The following is a 19,913-nucleotide window of genomic DNA, read 5'->3' on the forward strand; positions in this document are numbered from 1 at the left end:
TTCAACTCGTTATATATCATTTCCCAGAATGCTTTTGTTATCTTGCACATCCACCACATGTGTTAGAAGGTGCCTTCCTTCTCCTTACATTTCCAACATACGTTTGAAGCGGTCCTATACATCTTTGCTAATTTTACAGGTGTTAAGTACCAACGATACATCATCTTCATATAAGTCTCCTTCAACACATGGCACGCTGTAAATTTTAAATCCTCCCTCCATAGCTTTTCCCAATATGAAAATTCTGTGTTCTTGAATTTCATTCTGTCACGGGGCGTATCTAAAAGTGACTATAACTTGCTGTCTTTCAGATCCTGTTGGCCTGAACTGCCCGGGGAGGATGTTGCCGTCGCATTGGGGGTGGTGGCTGACCTCTTGCACTTTCGCCAAAGTCTTGGTAGCCTCGGCCGTCTTTGCCGAGAACGCCTCCTGGGCCGGAGCCTACGATGCCGAGACAAAGGTCAATAGCAGCTGCGAAGGATCCAACAAATGCCAACCGGGAGTGCTGCTCCCTGTCTGGCAGCCAGACAACCCATCCTTTGGCGACAAGGCTGCCAGGGCGATCGTCTACTTCGTTGCCATGATGTACATGTTCCTGGGAGTCTCCATCATTGCCGACCGCTTCATGGCGTCCATCGAGGTCATCACCTCAAAGGAGAAGGAGATCACCATCACCAAGTCCAATGGCGAGACCAGCATTGGAACTGTGAGGATCTGGAACGAGACGGTCTCCAACCTCACCCTCATGGCTTTGGGTTCGTCGGCACCGGAGATCCTCCTCTCGGTGATTGAGGTTTGCGGCCACAACTTCCAAGCCGGCGAGTTGGGTCCTGGCACCATTGTGGGCAGTGCGGCCTTCAACATGTTTGTGGTCATTGCTGTGTGCGTCTATGTTATCCCTGCCGGCGAGAGCCGCAAGATCAAGCACCTGAGGGTATTCTTCGTCACGGCTTCCTGGAGCATCTTCGCCTACATCTGGTTGTACCTGATCTTGGCCGTCTTCTCGCCGGGGATCGTGCAGGTGTGGGAGGCCTTGCTGACCCTCGTCTTCTTCCCGGTCTGCGTGGTCTTTGCCTGGATGGCGGACAAGCGCCTGCTCTTCTACAAGTATGTCTACAAGAGGTATCGGGCGGATCCTCGCAGCGGCATCATCATCGGCACCGAGGGCGAGTTCCCCAAGGGAATAGAGATGGACGGCAGCTTTGTGGGCAACGACCACCGGGAGAGCGTCTTTGTGGATGGGAGCGCAGCCTCCGTGGCCCCACTCCCCATCACCACCCAGGAGGAGAAGGAGCTGGACGAGAGCCGCAAGGAGGTCATCCAGATCCTCAAAGACCTCAAACAGAAGCACCCGGACAAGGAGCTGGACCAGTTGGTTGAGATGGCCAACTATTACGCCCTGTTGCACCAGCAGAAAAGCCGAGCTTTCTACCGCATCCAGGCCACGCGGATGATGACAGGGGCAGGAAACATCCTCAAGAAGCACGTCTCCGAGTTCTCCAAGAAGTCCGTGAACGTGCTGGAGGTGCCGTCGGAGGCAGAGGTGGAAGAGAACTACAGCAAGATCTTCTTCGAGCCGTGCATGTACCACTGCCTGGAGAACTGTGGCTCGGTCACGTTGACCGTGGCTTGCCAGCAGGGCGGCGACACCTACAACACCTTCTATGTGGACTACAAGACGGAGGACGGCTCAGCCAAGGCGGGCTCTGACTACGAGTTCAGCGAGGGGACGCTGATCTTCAAGCCCGGCGAGACGCAGAAAGAGCTGAAGATTGGCATCATCGATGACGACATCTTCGAGGAGGACGAGCACTTCTTCGTCCGGCTGCTCAACTTGCGGGTGGGGGATGCTGAGGGCATGTTCGAGTCTGATTCGGCCGACCACCCCAAGGGCAGGCTCGTGGCACCGCTCGTGGCCACTGTGACCATTTTGGATGACGACCATGCCGGCATCTTCACCTTCCAGGATAAACTATTGAGGGTCAGTGAGTGCCAAGGGACCCTGGAGGTCAAAGTCATCCGCAGCTCGGGGGCCCGTGGGACGGTCATGGTCCCCTACCAGACAGTGGAAGGGACGGCACGAGGAGGGGGAGAGGACTACGAAGACACCTGCGGGGAGCTGGAGTTCAAAGACGACGAAACAGTGTAAGTAAACGATGCCGCTTCTTTCCTTGCTTGTTCAATGTATTTTTTAAGAAAATAAATGAATTTGGTTTTACATATTTAAATTTATAATCATATTGCAACACATTCAAAGTTACAAGATTCCTCCAAATCTCCGGACTTCTCCTCTTCCCCTCCATGCGTCCTGTTGTTAAACCTTTTCTACTGCATCTTAAAAAAAAAAAATCCAAAATTTTTATAACTCCATTGTGTCCGTAGTTCTTGTTGCATCATGAGTGTTACTGCAGTCCTGCTAACATTTTCAACTGCTTACAGTGGTCTCCGAGATAAGTTATAATTCCCCCCCCCCATTCCTTGTTAAAATTTTGGTCTTCCTGGTTCCTAAGCTTTCCGGTCACTTTTGCCATTTCGGCATAGTCCATCGACTTAGTTTGCCATTCCTGTCTGGTAGGGGCTTTATCTTCTTTCCATCTCTGGGACAATAACATTCGTGCAGCTGTTGTCGCGTACATGAAAAGTCTTTTCTGCTCCCTTAGAATTTTCAGCACCTGCAATTCCTAATAGAAAAGCCTCTGTTTGGTATTTTTAAATAAAAATTATTTTAAACTCCCCCCCCAATTCATTATATATCATTTCCCAGAATGCATTTATTTATTTATTTATTTATTTATCCCTCCTGGGCCAGCAAAAGCGAGGCAGACAGGTTGGAATTGAACTGTTTCCCAGCACACCACGGGCCTATGGAGGATGCCGCCCTGGGGGTGTTAAACAGCCTGGGGGTGTTAAACAGCCTGGGGGTGTTAAACAGCATTGAGGACGAGGTGGTACCCTGTGCCAGCCCACAGCACACCTTCAAGGGGCCCAAAGGCCTTCACCTAATGCTGTTCTCTGAAGCCAGCCCAGGATATAGGGTCTGGATCCCCGTGAAAGTTTGCCTCCCTATACCCACCCCGCAAGGAAAACAAGGTCACATTCCCGCTGTCCTTCTCCCAAGGCCGATTCAGTCCCATAACCATTCCTGGACCCAGATATATATATATATATATATATATATATATATATATATATATATATATATCTGTCTTTTTTTATGACAATTTATTAATTTTCCAAAAAGATAACATCAAAAATATATATAAAAACGACAATATATAAAGAAAAAGAAAAAAAGCAAGGAGGGGACACGGAATAAACAAAAACAAAAGAAAAAAACCCATCATAATCAAAAAATTTAAACCATAATTTTTGCTTGACTTCCCTCCCCTCCCCCTCTTGGTTTCATTGTTTGATGCTTGTTCACACACGTCCTGGTAATCTTATAAATCTTAATAATCCATTTTTTAGACCTTGTTCAGTTTAATACAAGTGAGTTTTGAAAAGTTATACTAATGTAAAAATCTGTACACAAAGCTTAAAAGATGGGCATTAAATCTTTAACCCCCCCTTTTATTATTATTCAAAGTCCTCTTTCTGCCTTGGGTTCTATGTTAACTTAGTTTACCCTGTACGGTTTAATAGTTTAGTTTGCCAGTCTTCTTCCTCTTCTTTAATGGAGCCATCTTCCTTCTGTAGGGGCTGGCTGGTCTTGGCCTGGACCCAGATCTCAAGGGGTTAAGATAACCTGTTCCATCCAAGAGCACTTTTGATACATTGACCCAGGGGTCAGCAAACTTTTTCAGCAGGGGGCTGGTCCACTGTCCCTCAGACCTTGTGGGGGGCCGGACTATATTTTGGGGAGAAAAAAAATGAACGAATTCCTATGCCCCACAAATAACCCAGAGATGCATTTTAAATAAAAGCACACATTCTACTCATGTAAAAACATGCTGATTCCCGGACCGTCCGCGGGCCGGATTGAGAAGGCGATTGGGCTGCATTCGGCCCACGGGCCTTAGTTTGCCTACCCATCCATTGACCACACGTGGAATCCCCTCAGTCCCACGTCCCACAACGTCTTTCTCCACAGTTTCCACTTCCTTTGCTGCTGCCCCCCCCATGCTAAAAGCTAAACTGGGGGCGGATTATCAAAGCGATCAAGAGCTGTGGTTTCTTTTATTTTTTCATTTAAAACGATCCCTTCTCCAGGCTGGCCAAGACTCCCTCCTACCCCTCAGTTGCCACATAATTAAAAATATAGACATTTTATTAGATCAAGCGAGAGAGAGGAGGGCTGCAATTTTATTCATTACACCTTTAAGAGAAATTTCGTCTGAAAAGCTTTCCTCCAACCTGGCACTCCATAAATTAAAGCAATGATTTTGAACTGCCTTTTCCTAGGCATCTATCCAAACATTTTAGGTGTGTGTGTGTGTGTGTGTGTGTGTGTGTGTGTGTGTGTGAGAGAGAGAGAGAGAGAGAGAGAGAGAGAGAGAGAGAGAGAGAGAGAGAGCTCGTTTTTAAGGCTGGGACTGGAGCCAAATGAGCTGAGTGAGAAAGTTGAGACTCCCCTTCTTTCTCTCCTTATGGTTTAATTAATTACCATATTTTCCCCATGTATAAGACTAGGTTTTTCCCTTTAAAATAATGTCAAAAATTAGGGGGCGTCTTATACACGAATAGTGCCAAGGGTGGATTTTCTTAAATCTGAGTCCCCAAAAATACATGGGGGCGTCTTATAGACTGAAAATTACGGCAATTACTATGGTCTAGAAACCTGAATAGGCTCAATGGTCCAGTGTTGTTGATGGTCAACTATTCTGGGCTGGAGATGACAGTGGCCATCACTTCCTGTCACCCGCCGTGCACGACCTTCCTTGGTCTTGAAACCCGGCCGTGGGCCATTATTGCACCAGCAGGATAGGGGTCAGTGTGGGGCAGCAGCAGCAGCAGAGAACACGAGAAGCTGCCTTAGTCTGGCCCATCTGACTCAGTATTGCCACCTCTGACTGGCAGGGACTCTCCATGGCGTGAATCAGCCCAGAAACAGGCTGCTCTGCTGATAAGCAGCAGTTGTAATTTTGCACGCAGCTTAGGGACAAGGGAAGCTTCCTTATAAGGAGCCTGAAGATTGCTCCATCGAACCCCAGTATTGTCAGCACTGACTGGCAGCAGCTCTCCAGAACTTCAGGGAGGGGGCACTCCCAGCCCTACCTGCTGCCGGGGTTTGAACCTTCTGCATGCAATGCCAATGCTTTGCCCACTGAGCGGAGGCCCTTCCTGGGCGAGCCGCTGCCTTTTTCCGAACGTAGGTTGAGGACTTTGGGGAGGAGGTGAGCTGAGCTGCTGCAGGAACATCTCATCTCTTCCCGCCTGCACTTCAGCTGTGTCGCTTCCCTCCGCCTGTCCCTGGGTCTGCCAGGCTCAAAAGAGGCATAAATTGCTATTGATTTTCACGCTCTTGACAATGCTTCAAGCCCTCCAGTTCATCAGCTAATCCGGCTGTGCTGACAAGCCGGCGAGGGGAGCGGGGAATGAACGAGCCCTTCCAGGGCGGCCTTCGCCAACCCGGTGCCCTCCAGCCGTTTCGGAGTACAGCTCCCATCAGCCAGCCCCACACAGCGGCTGAGCCGTTGGTCCCTCTGGGCCCGAGCAGACTCAGAAATCCATGCATCTGGGGAAAAAAACACCTCTCCAACCTTTTGAATAATTCTTAGCTTTGTTCGGGTGGACATCAGTGGGGAAATGACTCATGCAGAAGCCTCCCACCCACCGCACAGTTTTTTTGGGGGAGCCTAAAGAGCTAAACGGCATACCCTCCAAGTGTCCCGATTTTCCAGGGACAGCCCCGGACTTACGATTTTGATCACTGTGATCGGCTTCTGATTTGATCACTGCGAGTGCTCCTGCCTTAAAACGTCTCTTGGCGTGTCATCCCTGTTCAGACTCAATGCATGGAACACGCTGACAAAAGTAACACATTTTTGTAGTCTGAGCACAGGCCAAAGATGGAGAGGAATGGAAATCCAAAAAAAGGGCCTGACCCCCTGAAGGCAGACCCATACGACCACTAACGGCCCTGCATCGAGTCCTTCTCTGTCTTTTGCAAACCTCCTTTGCCATACCCCCCCCATCACCCATTCCTCAGAAGGTCCCCCCAGATTCTCCCTTTTTCATTTCTTCTTCCCTGTTCTCGCTTCCTGACCCGGCATTATTCATTCCTCAGCCGAGCTGGCTAGGAGAAAGGTCTCCTGTATTTTTAATGCCTGGTATTACTGAGGTGCTGACAGGCTGTTATTATAAATGGGCACATCTTCTCTTTTTTGGTGGCGTCTAGATTAGAGAGAGAGGAAGAGATGGAGGAGGAAAGAAAGAAAGAAAAAAAGTGAGAAAGAGACTTTTGGAGGGTAATAATAATAATAATAATAATAATAATAATTAATAATTTCGGTCCCAGGATTGGAGGCCAATCAATTAGTCCCCCAGGATAGCACTTATCCCCCCCCATCTTTTCGTTTGGCGGGGATGGTAGGCCACAGCCAATGTCCTTGTTGCCATGGGGATGCCACAGAAAATGGCAGCCTCTTCTCGTGGTGACTGATCCCTTCTTGGCCTGCAAATGTTTAGAAGCGCAGCGAGCCTGTCTGCCTTAGCCTAACTCCCACAAATCGCTTTGCCGGCAGCATAAGCAGAAAAGATACCATCAGACAACCATGAGGGGAAGGGGAGGTAATGGGATGAGGAAAGAGCGACCCCTCACCTGTGGCCTAGGGACCACAAGAGTTATCTAGTCCACTCCCCTGCAATGCAGAAATCCTTTACCCACGTGGGACTCGAACTCACGGCCCAGAGATTAACAGTCTCTACTGACGGAGCTATGCCTGCCATGTGGATGGCTGAGGAGCTAGAGAGGCCTCTGGAACCTGCGACCACTGGGAATTGTGCCTCCCCTTCCCCGTTCTTCCAGCAGGAAATCTCAAAAGCCATTCGCAAGATCTGGAGCAGTCCAGTCCACACCTCTGGCCGGCCCTGTTCTGCACCGTTTCTTGAGTGTTTCACTGTCCCTGAACGCTGATAATGTCTTTTCCCTGCCTAGATGTCAAGGGGTGCGAATGTGTATGGAATCATAGAGTTGGAAGGGACCACCAAGGGTCATCTAGTCCAACCCCCTGCAATGCGGGAATCTCAACTGAAGCATCCATGACAGGTGGCCATCCAACCTCCCCCAATGAAGGCGAGAGAGTCCACAAGTCTGTTCCACTGTCGAACAGCTCCTACTGTCAGAAAGCCGGAATCTCCTTTCTTGTAACTTGAAGCCATAGATTCAGGCCCTCGCCTCCAGAGCAGGAGAAGAGATACCTGATGGTATGAGGAATGGTCTATTTCGGTAGGCTGGAGTGGACCTACCTTCATTGGAGGTTTCTGAACAAAGGTTGGATGGCTTCTTTAGCTCCTGGGGGTTGGGCTGAATGGCCCTTGGGGTCCCTTCTGACTGTAGAGTTCTACGATTCTGTGTCGTAAGCCTCCAGAGGAACCTAGCTGGCTTCTGCCTGGAATAGGCAGCTGGGCCATTTACCTGTCCAAGGTGTGTGTGTGTGTGTGTGTGGTTCTTACGTAATGGGGGGGGAGGAGGAGTTGGCTTGGCTGAGAAGTGTTTATCAAGAGTTCCCAGCCAATTAGAAGGCTGGGCTGGGGGCCAATCAGGCCCTGGGGAATCCTCAAAGGGAGGAGGGGCAAGTGGGAAGATTGAAAGCCCTCTCAATTCCCTGGAGAGCAAAGAGATCGTAATTACTTTGCCATCGGTGGAACATTGTGTGCCTCTCTCTCTGTGTGTGTTGCTTTAATTGGGTTTCAAAATCTATGTTTTGCTCTCGGTCTCGGCTGAGGTGCCACCTGCAATTTTAGGCTTCCTCTTCTGCACATTTCGGTCATGTCGTCAGGTTTCTCTCACACTTATTTTTTTAAAAACACACGCCGGGAGTCCAAGCGCCGGAAGGAAGGACTCTGGCTCATCAGGATAACATGGCAGGAATGGCTAAGAGCTCTGGCTGTTGCCACCTCCGAGGCAGGAGAGACTGGTGATCTCCTCCTGATTTGCGTTCTGGAATCAATATTGTTTTGAAATTTTATGGTATTGTTTACAACGGCCAGCTGGGCTATACATTTCAAATACTTTTTTTTTGTATGAAGAGAAGTCCCCCCTCCTTCCAAAACAAAATATTTGATTTATTTATAAAGGCAGTCAGCGACAAGCCAGCTGCCACTGCGGTGATTGGTGGCGACATGGCTTGGCTGAGCGCCTGGCAAGTTTGACGCCTGCGTGGGCATTGGAGGGGGCGGAAGGTGGAGAAGGTACCGTTGCAGGGGCGCATGATGCGCTCTGTGACCCTATGCCCGGCAGATCAGTGATCCAACAGGAGACGTTCCACAGAGCTTTAGGCCATGGCAACGCAAAGACGGATGAGGAAGGCTGGGTGGGTTCTGTGCTAAAAGAAACCTCCCAAATACATCTATGTGTGCTCCCCCATCTCTTAAAAAAAAAAGAGCTGGATAGTTTATTCTTCAGCATCGCTCTTTTGCACAGTAATAATAATAATATTTTCTGCTTAGTATCATAGAGTAGGAAGGGACCTCAAAAGTGATCTAGTCCACCCCCCTGCAGTGCAGGAATCTTTTACTCAAGTGGGGCTCGAACCCACAAATACAGGATGGGTGACACCTGGCTTGATAGCAGTACCTGTGAAAAGGATCTAGGAGTCTTGGTAGACCACAAACTTGACATGAGTTAGCAGTGTGATGCAGCAGCTAAAAAAGCCAATGCAATTCTGGGCTGCATCAATAGGAGTATAACATCTAGATCAAGGGAAGTAATAGTACCACTGTATTCTGCTCTGGTCAGACCTCACCTGGAGTACTGTGTCCAGTTCTGGGCACCACAGTTCAAGAAGGATACTGACAAGCTGGAACGTGTCCAGAAGAGGGCAACCAAAATGGTCAAAGGCCTGGAAACGATGCCTTATGAGGAACGGCTTAGGGAGCTGGGCATGTTTAGCCTGGAGAAGAGAAGGTTAAGGGGTGATATGATAGCCATGTTCAAATATATAAAAGGATGTCATATAGAGGAGGGAGAAAGGTTGTTTTCTGCTGCTCCAGAGAAGCGGACACGGAGCAATGGATTCAAACTATAAGAAAGAAGATTCCACCTAAACATTAGGAAGAACTTCCTGACAGTAAGAGCTGTTCAACAGTGGAATTTGCTACCAAGGAGTGTGGTGGAGTCTCCTTCTTTGGAGGTCTTTAAGCAGAGGCTTGACAGGCATATGTCAAGAATGCTTTGATGGTGTTTCCTGCTCGGCAGGGGGTTGGACTGGATGGCCCTTGTGGTCTCTTCCAACTCTATGATTCTATGATTCTATGACCCAGAGATTAAGGGAAACTGCTTGCGTCTTAGGTCCGAGAAGTATGAGTTGGGGAGCTTCTCACCAAAAGCAAAAGAGAAGCGACTCCTTCCCCATCCTCTCTTACGCAGGCCGATGGCCAAGGCTGCCTCCTGCCTTCCTATGTTTCTAATTGTCTGGGATTCTCAAGTCGCCAAGAGTGGTGGCTCAGCTGCGGAATGGGGAAAGGCCGCAGTGGAGCCGCCCACCCACCCTGTCCCTGCAGTTTTACACCAGAAGGGCTCTTTGCTGCGGCTTCCCTCCTCCTCCTCCTCCTCCTCCTCCTCCTCCTCCTCCTCCTCCTCCTCCTCCTCCTCCTCCTCCTCCTCGGCCATCTGTATCAATTGCAGGCAATTGGTCCCCCTCTGTTGATGCCCAATTGGTTCTGTGCTTTGCAGAGTGGGAGGAAACAGAAAAATGTCTTTCTCTGCAGGGCAGCTGAGCTCACAACCTAACCAGCCTCCTGAGCCAAGAGCTTGGCAGCGGCTGGCGACTCGGTTGGAGCCAGGTCTCGATTACACATGGGGATGAGTACTCCAAAGGGGAGGGGCTGTTAGAGAGGGAGTTGTTGTTGTTGATATAGTACCATCCGTATCGGCGATTAAGGTTTAACCAGGCTTGCGTGTTGAGCCCACTGCTTTCCGGAAGTGGGCAACTTAGAACCATCAGGAGCGACGCCTCAATGCCTTTCCACAGGAACTCTGTCCGAAGGATTTGGGGCATCACATGGCAGGACAGAATTCCACGCAAAAGATGTGTTCTCCCAAGTCCACATTCCTAGCATGTCTGCACTCCTATCTCAGCAGCAGCTACCCTGGCTGAGACCCTACCTGCCTGCAGACTGTCTTGCCCGAGTGGTGCATGCTCTGGTTATCTCCTGCTTGGACTACTGCAATGTGCTCTACATGGGGCTACCTTTGAAGGGGACCTGGAAACTACAACTAATCCATAATGCGGCAGCTAGACTGGTGACTGAGAGTAGCCGCCGAGACTATATAACACTGGTCCTGAAAGACCTACATTGGCTCCCAGTATGTTTCCGAGCACAATTCAAAGTGTTGGTGCTGACCTTTAAAGCCCTAAATGGCCTCAAAGGCCCAGTATACCTGAAGGAACGTCTCCACCCCCATCGTCCAGCCCAGACACTGAGATCCAGCACTGAGGGCCTTCTGGCAACTCCCTCACTGCGAGAAGTGAGGTTACAGGAAACCAGGCAGAGGGCCTTCTTGGTTGTGGCACCTACCCTGTGGAACACCCTCCCATCAGATGTCAAGGAAATAAAAAACGGTCTGAATTTTAGGGAAGTTTTTAATGTGTGATGTTTTACTGTGTTTTAATTTGTTGGAAGCCACCCAGAGTGGCTGGGGGAAACCCAGTCAGATGGGCAGCATATAAATTATAATTTTATAATTATAATTATTCTCATGCTCAGAATACCCGTCTTTTATTTATTTAATTTATATCTTTCCCTCCTGTGGAAATGCAAGGGGATACACCCAAGGTTTCCCATCAAAGCACTGGCCAGACCTGCTTAGCCTTATCCAGAAGGTTACATTGTCCTGTGTCTTTTAGGCCAGGGGTAAGGAATCATTGTTAGCCTGAGGGCCACATTTCCTCCCACCCAACCTTCCTAGGGCCGCATGCCAGTGACTGGCAGGGCCAGAGGTCAAAGTAGGTGGAGCAACTAATGTAAAATCTTCCCCTGTTTAGGGAAGTTTTTAATGTTTGATGTTTTATTGTGTTTTTAATATTCTGTTGGGAGCTGCCCAGAGTAGCTGGGGAGGCTTGGCCAGATCGGCGGGGTATAAGTATTAAATAATAATAATAATAATAATAATCCCCTCCAACAACCGGATGATTCAAATCCAAGCTCTCGCAGGAGCCAGCTGACTCATGCTAGAGTGCAGGACCAAAAACCGGGGCATTCAGAAGCTAGGATGGCTTCTGCAATTCCGGGATGCCCCACTTAAACTGGGACAGTTGAGTGGTATCCATTCAGTCCCTGAGAATGAGGTCGCCATCCCCTGCTTTGCATCGCAGCCACGGTATGCTGTTCTTCCACAAATTCCAGAGCTAGTGGCTCTCCTTACCGTATCTACACAAAGGTAAATCTTATTGAGTTCCATGGGGGTTTAGCCCCAGGTAAGTGGGGTTTGGATGGCAGCCTAAGTGGGAAGCAGGGTTAAGAGCTAAGCTCCCCTAAGCTTTTGCTCAAAGCTCCCAGCATGTTTTTAGACCACTAGATGCCACTTCTTTCCCAGACCTAAGAATAGAACCCAGGAGTCGTGGCTCCGAGACCTTAATTGGCCCTCACTTCCCGTCTTCCACACAGATAAAGCACAGAAATACCTGCCCGCTGTCCTATCACTAGAAATCAGTTCCAACCCATCAAAGCAGAGAAAAACATTCTGATTCTGGAATCCAGCGTTTGCGGGGAGAGAGAGAGAGAGAGAGAGAGAGAGAGAGAGAGAAATATTTATGAATGAGAGTCTAGCTAGCCTGTTGATCTTTAATGACCCCAATCTATTTCATTTCAGTAAATCAGGCAGGTCACGTTTGCAAGGCAGGACACAGGCTCTCTGCTCCAGACAGCATTGGCGCCTTGGTGCAAGACATGAGGGATGGCAAAGATCAGTGATCTTGCAGGCTTATAGGGAAAGGCTGTGCTGAATTGTACTGTGTAGTCCCACAGGCTTCCTCAAACTCAGCCCTCCAGATGTTTTGAGACTACAATTCCCATCATCCCTGACCACTCGTCTTGCTAGCTGGGGATCATGGGAGTTGTAGGCCAAAAACATCTAGAGGGTCAAGTTTGAGGAAGCCTGGTTTAGTTCCACAGGCTGTCGCAGTTGTGGAGGTTGTCGCAGCCTCTGGACATAGAAGTAACATTACCCTAGTATATGTACGGTATCAGATAAATGGAGCTGGTAGACAGCTGCCCTGGACTACAGAATTGACCTGCGCCTCCATTGGCAGCTGTGAGTCTAAAATGAAGACTGCACATCTCTGATTGAGTCTTCTTCTTCTTCTTCTTCTTCTTCTTCTTCTTCTTCTTCTTCTTCTTCTTCTTCTTCTTCTTCTTCTTCTTCTTCTTCTTCTGTGATCACTTGTAGTCGAGTAAGATTGTCTCCCATGAATACGGTCTTAACAGTATGTCTGTAAGTGACCGTGGAGGCCAGTTTTGGATACACACGTCCTTCCACAGGTTACTGGGTGGGAGCTGATCACAGAGAGGATTTGCCAAGCGTGCCTTCCTCTTAGCACGTTTCTCCCTTGCGTCCTGAGTTCGAGCTTCTTCAAAACCCATGACGCCTTTAGTAAAGGCTGTTCTGCAATTGGAGCACTCACAGGCCAGTGATTCCCAGTTGTCGGTGTTTATACTACTTTTTTTAAAAAGTAAAGATGCCTTGAGAGCATCTTTAAACCTCTTTTGTTGTCCACTGGCATTATGCTTTCCATTTTTAAGTTCGGAATAGAGTAGTTGCTTTGGAAGATGATAATCAGGCATCCGCACAACATGACCAGTCCAACGAAGTTGATGTTGAAGAATAATTACTTTGACACTGGTGATCTTTGCTTGTTCCAGTACACTGGCATTAGTTTGTCTGTCTTCCCAAGTGATATGTAATTTTTTTTTGAGACATAGTTGATGCAATCTTCCGAGGAGTTGGAGATGGCGTTTATAAGTGGTCCATGTTTCACAAGCATACAGTAAGGTCGGTAGTACAATAGCTTTGTAAACAAGCATTTTGGCTTCCCTGTGAATGTCCCAATCCTCAAACACTCTGCTTTTCAATCAGGAGAAAGCCGTACTCGCAGAGCTCAGCTGATGCTGGATTTCGGCATCAATGTCAGCCCTTGTGGAAAGATAACTGCCTAGGTAGGAAAAATGATCACTTTTCTCATTGAGTAACAGTAGCCAGTTTCTACCCATCTTGTGATTAGGGGAAAGAACTCCCAGTCAGAAAGATGTTTGTTGGGTTCTTCTAGGCATGTGAGCCAGAACTCCTGGGTTCCTTCCCAGTGTTCAGAGGCGCACATTGTATACGCTGCTGGATGTAACACAGCCATCCTTACTGTTAGTCAATGATAGCCTTAACTTCCATGAATCTAATTTGGGGAAATGGTGTGTCGCTTGCGTACCTAATGATGGGAGGGGCCCCGGTGAGCGTCGCAAACGGGCCGGAGGGTCTTTAAAAGGTTTTGCACCAGCAGTCAACTGAAAAAAAGGACATTTCCCCTTGGCCACGCTGAAGTTCATCCTGCAGATGGATTTTTAATGGCATCTTCCTGCAGAGAAAACGCATGCGAAAGTTGTAAGCTAAAGGTGGCTTATCGGTCGGCTGTTCTTGCATCATATTCCTTTCTGCTCCTCCACCAGCAAACAACCCCCCCCCCCAGTCTGACCACTTTCCCCTTGCTGATTCCCTTCTTATGCTCACCCACCCCACCCCCAGCCATCCTCTCGCACCACCAAATGAACAACAATCAGAGTGATGATACCAACAGGAGTTTAATCCCCAGTAAGCCCTGAGGATAAAAGAAGCAATTCTCTGGCTGTTTCACACACACACACACACGTTAGATAGCAGGCCAGGATGAGATTATGTAGTGCCCCACTTAGGCTTCTGGGAGCATTAAAAAAAATCCAGGGTCTTGCAAGACAAGAGAGGCACCTTAGTTTATCTTGAATGATGGGGAGGAGGGCAGTTCCCTTCAGGGAGCAGAGCATCCCCACTTGCTTAGGGATCCCAACAAAGGTGTATAGTGGCAAATTCAGAAGCTCAGGGCCTCTTCATGAGAGTCACAGCCAAGCTGCCTCACAGCAGAGGTGAGGCCCAGCCAGGTGAGACTGCTGCTTCAGGCAGCAAAAGCCCCTGGGGGGCAAGCCTGTGGGTGTCCGGCTGGCTCCGCCATCGACAGAAGAAGAGGAGTTTGGATTTGATATCTCGCTTTATCACTACCCTAAGGAGTCTCAAAGCGGATAACATTCTCCTTTCCCTTCCTCCCCCACAACAAACACTCTGTGAGGTGAGTGAGGCCGAGAGACTTCAGAGAAGTGTGACTAGCCCAAGGTCACCCAGCAGCTGCATGTGGAGGAGTGGGGACACGAACCCGGTTCTCCAGATTACGAGTTTACCGCTCTTAACCACTACACCACACTGAAGTGCTGACCCCCATATTGGCACTGATTTTGAGAAGTATCACGGAACATGCAAGATTCCACATGGTTTGGGGTGAGATCTCACCCTAAATCAGCATGATTTCCCCCCGAATCAGCAACAATGGTGGTGGCGCTTCTCTAAACACCCCTTTCTAAGCTTATACAAGTTTCTAAATTTTAACAACAACAACAACAACAACAACAACAACAACATATTTATACCCCGCCCATCTGGCTGGGTTTCCTCAGCCACTGTGGGCGGCTTCCAACCAATTATTCAAAACACAATACAGCATCAAACATTAAAAACTTCCCTAAACAGGGCCGCCTTCAGATATCTTTTAAAAGTAAGGTAGTTGCTAATTGCCTTGACATCTGCTGGGAGGGCATTTCACAGGGCAGGCGCCACTAGCGAGAAGGCCCTCTGCCTGGTTCCCTGTAACCTCACAGCGAGGGAACCGCCAAAAGGCCCTCGGCACTTATGAATTTGTGAACCACCCTGAGACCTGCGTGTATAGGGTGGCATACAAATTTAATAAATAATAATGGTAATAGCTGTACGGTAATAATAATTTGGGATGTGTTGCAACGGTCACCACAGATCTCTCTGTGTTGCCTTTCAGCCAGATCTGCTGTTTTCTGTGCACATACATGGGCGAATGATTTGAAGAGGGGTTGGCTGTTAAATCCCTCTGGAAAATGTAGCTCTGGAAAGGGAACTCTCAGCACTCTTATTGAACTACAGCTGCCAGCATTCTTTAGGGGAAGCCATGGCGGTTTACAGTGGTATCATAGTGTTTTAAATGTATTGTGTGAATGTAGCCAGGAAGATTTTGGGCATCCCATGGCAGGACAGAGTCTCAAACAAAGTCCACATTCTCCCAGCCCACATTCCCAGCATGTTTGCACTCCTGTCTCAGCGACGTAAATGCTGGCTTGGTCAGGTCCACAGAATGGACGATGGCAGGATCCCCAAGGATGTGCTCTATGGGGAGCTGGCTTCAGGTACCTGGCTCATTGTCAAACCAACTGCGTTATAAAGATGTCTACAAATGTGTCACAAAGGCTGGCAACATTGGGGCTGTCATACGTCTGGATTTCCCCGGGCATTACCAGGATTTCAAAGGCGGAATTGATTTCCGGGGGGGATTTCCAAAAGGCGTTGGTGCTTTCTCCTGGATCTTAGAGAAATCAATGGATAAATCAACAATTTTGGGTGTCCTGGATTTTACTTTTTGAAATATGGCAACCTTCGGCAACATCAGCCCCAACAGATAGGAATCCCTTGCAGATGACCGCAGTGCCTGAAGACGGACAGTCAGGTTGTGCATCCACAGCAGTGACCAGAGGAAGAATGACTGCTGGGAGAAGAAGAAGAAGAAGAGAGAAGAAGAAGACAGAGAGAAGAAACACCATGGTATATCTGCAGCAGCACAACCGGACACCTTCATCTGCCCCGGTTGCAACAAAACATGTCTCTCCCATATCAGAGGATGGGGCCCAAAATAGAATTAGTTGGCTCTGCCTGTCTTTGGCTCTGGATCCACCAATTGTTGGCCTAGTTGCCTTCCACCAGAAACAGGTACCAGCCACCGCTGGGTTTGATTATGCTTCTGGTGTCTGTATGGCTCTGTCCACCCCCACAGAGAATGAGTGACAGAAGGAAATTTTTACAGGGCTCCAGTGAGTGCAATAGTTTTTGAAGCGGCCAAGATATCAGGCCTGGCCTAGATCTTGCAAATAAAGTTCTTGGTGAGAGATAATTTTAGCAGGTGGCTTGTCTGGAATATTTATTCCTTCTGTGCAGCAAAGGCTACATTCAGCGAGAGCATCCCAGACAGAGAGGAAACCATCAAAATAAGCATGGGATGTTAGCGGCTGCAGCCAAGACCTGAGATGGTGTAGTACAGGCATCCCCAAACTACGGCCCTCCAGATGTTTTGGCCTACAACTCCCATGATCCCTAGCTAACAGGACCAGTGATCAGGGATGATGGGAATTGTAGTCCAAAACATCTGGAGGGCCGAAGTTTGGGGATGCCTGGTGTAGTATGTTCATGTCAGGCTGTGACTGGAGAGATCTGGGTTCAAATCCCTGATCAGCCACAAAGCTCAGTGAGTGACTTTGGCCAATCACATTCTCTCCACCCAACCTACCTCACAGGGCAGTTGTGGGGAATGCAAAGTGGGGAAAACATTTATGCTTCCTCCTATCAGTCTTTTGGCAAACACTTAGAAAAAGGATTACCAGAGGGAAGAAGGCTTTTGAAAGGGTTGGTTTGCATCAAGTTTCCTTGGTGGGAGAGATATATTTGACCAGCGTATTTTGGAGGCTGATTGAGGAGTCTTCGAAATCCCAAGACTCTGTCCCAATTTCCCTTTAATAAAATGCATTCCATGTGTTATTTTCTCTAGTTTATATAGACTTTGCCCCATTTTTGTTTAGTTGAAGAATGACATTAAAAAAAAATTGCAGAAAGTGCAAATTTCAGGTGTATTTATTATTTATTTACTGCATTGCTATACCACTTTTTCCTCCGAGGAAATCAAGGTGATGTACAATGTGAAGTCGCCCCCCCCCTCATTTTATCCCTCAAACAACCCTGTGAGGTAGGTTAGACTAAGAGACTAGCCCAAGATCACCCAGTGAGGGATTTATGGTGTAGGGATTTGAACCCTGGTCTCCCAACTCCTAGCCCAGCACTCTAACCATTACACCATACCACCTCCATTTTGGTTTGCATATTCGCCTCAAAGTCTGTACTGCGCTGAATGTCTCCTCCGTCTCTACGCTGTCACCTTCATACTGATGGAGAATTCTGGGAGCTTGTCCAGACGGTCCCAGAGGATTCTGGGAGATGTGGCTGAGAGAGAAGCTCTTCCTGCCAGAATCTCTCTGCACAGCTGCTACAAATCAGGTGCAGTGGCCCCCTTTGCCTGCCCTCGTGGGCGAGTCATTTCACAAGTATAAATGATGCTGTATCTCCGAGGAGGTAGAAAACAAAGGCCCCCTTTTCCTCAGCTCCCATTGGGTTTCTCCCCGCTCTATATTACGCCTACTCTCCTTTTCCCTGCCACCTCCATATTTATGTTTTATGATCTCATTCGCCGAGCCACATACTCGAATTCCCTCCTTTGAGCGATTAAAGCAAATGTGGCCTGACCTTTTCCCCACAGCAATTTCCTATCTTGGAGAAGCCAGGAGCTCATCCATTGGAAGGGAAGAGGGAAAGAGAGCAGCTGAGAATGCTCATTGGTTTCCCAAAAAGGCCTGGCTAGCAGCCGCAGTTCAGAAAAGGATGCTGGACTAAGGGGATATTTGGTCCCATCTAGAAGCAGTGGCGTAGCGGGAGGCGGGAGGCCACAGGGGCAGTCGGCTCGGGCGCAAAATGGTTACTTCCATCTTTGGGCTCCATTGAAAACGGCTTCTCCATGCGAACCAAGAAGTGACCTCTCCAGACAATGGAACAACTCTTCTTTTCTTATCTCTGTGGCTGCAATCTGCTGGGTGACACGGACGCCATTAGACAATGGTCACCTATTCCTATTCCTATTCCGCGTGACCCCAGGCAATGGCAACCCATGCTATGCCACTGCCCAGCAGGGCTCTCGTTTTTGTTCCTATGTTCACAGCGGGGACCCAGCAAAAGCACCCAAGGGCTATCTGAATTGTCAAGCTCATGCAGTTATTAAGCATATGCAGAGCAAAACGTAAACACGGTGCGTGACCGTAACCTGAGATGCAGAGAAAGGAGATCCTATGATTGATCCTGGATTGCCCGCCCTTCCTTCTTTTGTGGGGGAAAAATTTCTCCATCAAGTTATAGACATGGGCGTGGATGCGAAACTCCCTGCTATGAATGGATAATAATAATAATAATAATAATAATAATAATAATAATAATAATAATAATTTATTTGTACCCCGCCCATCCGGCTGGGTTTCCCCAGCCACTCTGGGCAGCTTCCAACAAAGATTAAAATACATTAAAATGTCACACATTAAAAACTTCCCTAAACAGGGCTGCCTTCAGATGTTTTCTAAATGTCAGGTACCGTAGTTGTTTATCTCTTTGACATCTGATGGGAGGGCATTCCACAGGGCAGGTGCCACCACTGAGAAGGCCCTCTGCCTGGTTCCCTGCAACTTGGCTTCTCACAGTGAGGGAACTGCCAGAAGGCCCTCGGCGCTGGACCTCAGTGTCCGGGCAGAACAATGGGGAAGGAGACGCTCCTTCAGGTATACTGGGCCAAGGCCGTTTAGGGCTTTAAAGGTCAGCACCAACACTTTGAATTGTGCTCGGAAACGTAAGTTGGATAAGACTTTATATTCACAGAAAGGGTCTTCCTCCTCTTCCTTTCTGATGCATGTTGCCGTCCTGTCCCTCCCCACCAAGGAAAGCTGCTGCTGGAAGTCGGGGCATCCACAGGAAGAGCGTGAGATGTATGCAGGGGACTGTAGATGGAAGTTGGTGGAAATGACCTTACACGAATGAAGGAGCAACTTGAGACCCCTCCAAGTCATGTTCCAAGACCAACATCCAATTTAGCAGTGGCATGGAAGGCCCATAACTCAGGGACAGAGAATCTGATTGGATGCAGAAGGTCAGGTTCCAGGTCTGGGAGGGACCCCACTGGCCATTCTGGCAGGGGCTGATGGGAACTGGAGTTCAATGGCATGGGGAGGGCCACAGGCTCCTCCTCATTGCTCTACTTTGCTGCTGCTCTGATCAGCAGCTGGAATATCCCTCTGCAATGGAGGCCCTTCTTGTTCCATGCTAGGGCTGCTTGCAGGAGGGTCGTAGCTCAGCTGACAGAGCATCTGCTTGGCATGAGGAAGGTCCCAGGTTCGATCCCTGGCATCTCCAGGTAGGGCTGGGAGAGATTCCCTGCCTGAAACCCTAGAGAGCTGTGCAGACAAAACTCAGCTAGATGGACCCAGTGGTCTGACTCTCCCCACGAAGCTGAATGTTAGAAGATAAAGGAAAGTACTTCTTCATGAAGTTAGTTGGCTTCCATCTGTCTCGGGAGACAATGGAACAGAGTGCCTTTGCGGTTGAAGTCAAACTGTGGGAAGGTTGCAGCACCTGCTGTGGCTGTAGAAGAGACCGATATGGGAGAGACATGTTTCGTTGCAGCCGGGGCACACAAAGGCATCCGGTTGTGCTGCTGTAGATGCACCACGCTCTTTCTACTCTCTGCACTCCTCCCAGCGGTCATTCCTCCTCTGGTCACTGCTGTGGATGCACAAACTGACTGTCTCTAGGCACAGTGCATCGTTCAACTATGGAACTCATTGCCACAGGAGGGCAG

The 19,913-nt window shown here is 48.7% G+C and overlaps 1 protein-coding gene across 7 annotated transcripts in view; it reads left to right on the forward strand.

Moving 5' to 3' along the window:
* The first annotated feature begins 317 nt into the window (after window positions 1–317).
* The window catches only part of SLC8A2 (solute carrier family 8 member A2), a 66,103-nt gene continuing 46,507 nt past the window's right edge, over window positions 318–19,913 (forward strand). For all 7 annotated transcript variants that reach the window (XM_060276515.1, XM_060276516.1, XM_060276511.1 and 4 more), the window contains exon 1: window positions 318–2,145. In XM_060276515.1, coding sequence (XP_060132498.1) covers window positions 341–2,145 — 1,805 coding nt within the window. In that variant the 5' untranslated portion in view covers window positions 318–340. The remainder of the gene's footprint in view (window positions 2,146–19,913) is intronic.

This window comes from Zootoca vivipara, chromosome 6, assembly GCF_963506605.1.
Source record: "Zootoca vivipara chromosome 6, rZooViv1.1, whole genome shotgun sequence".
NCBI lineage: Eukaryota > Metazoa > Chordata > Lepidosauria > Squamata > Lacertidae > Zootoca > Zootoca vivipara.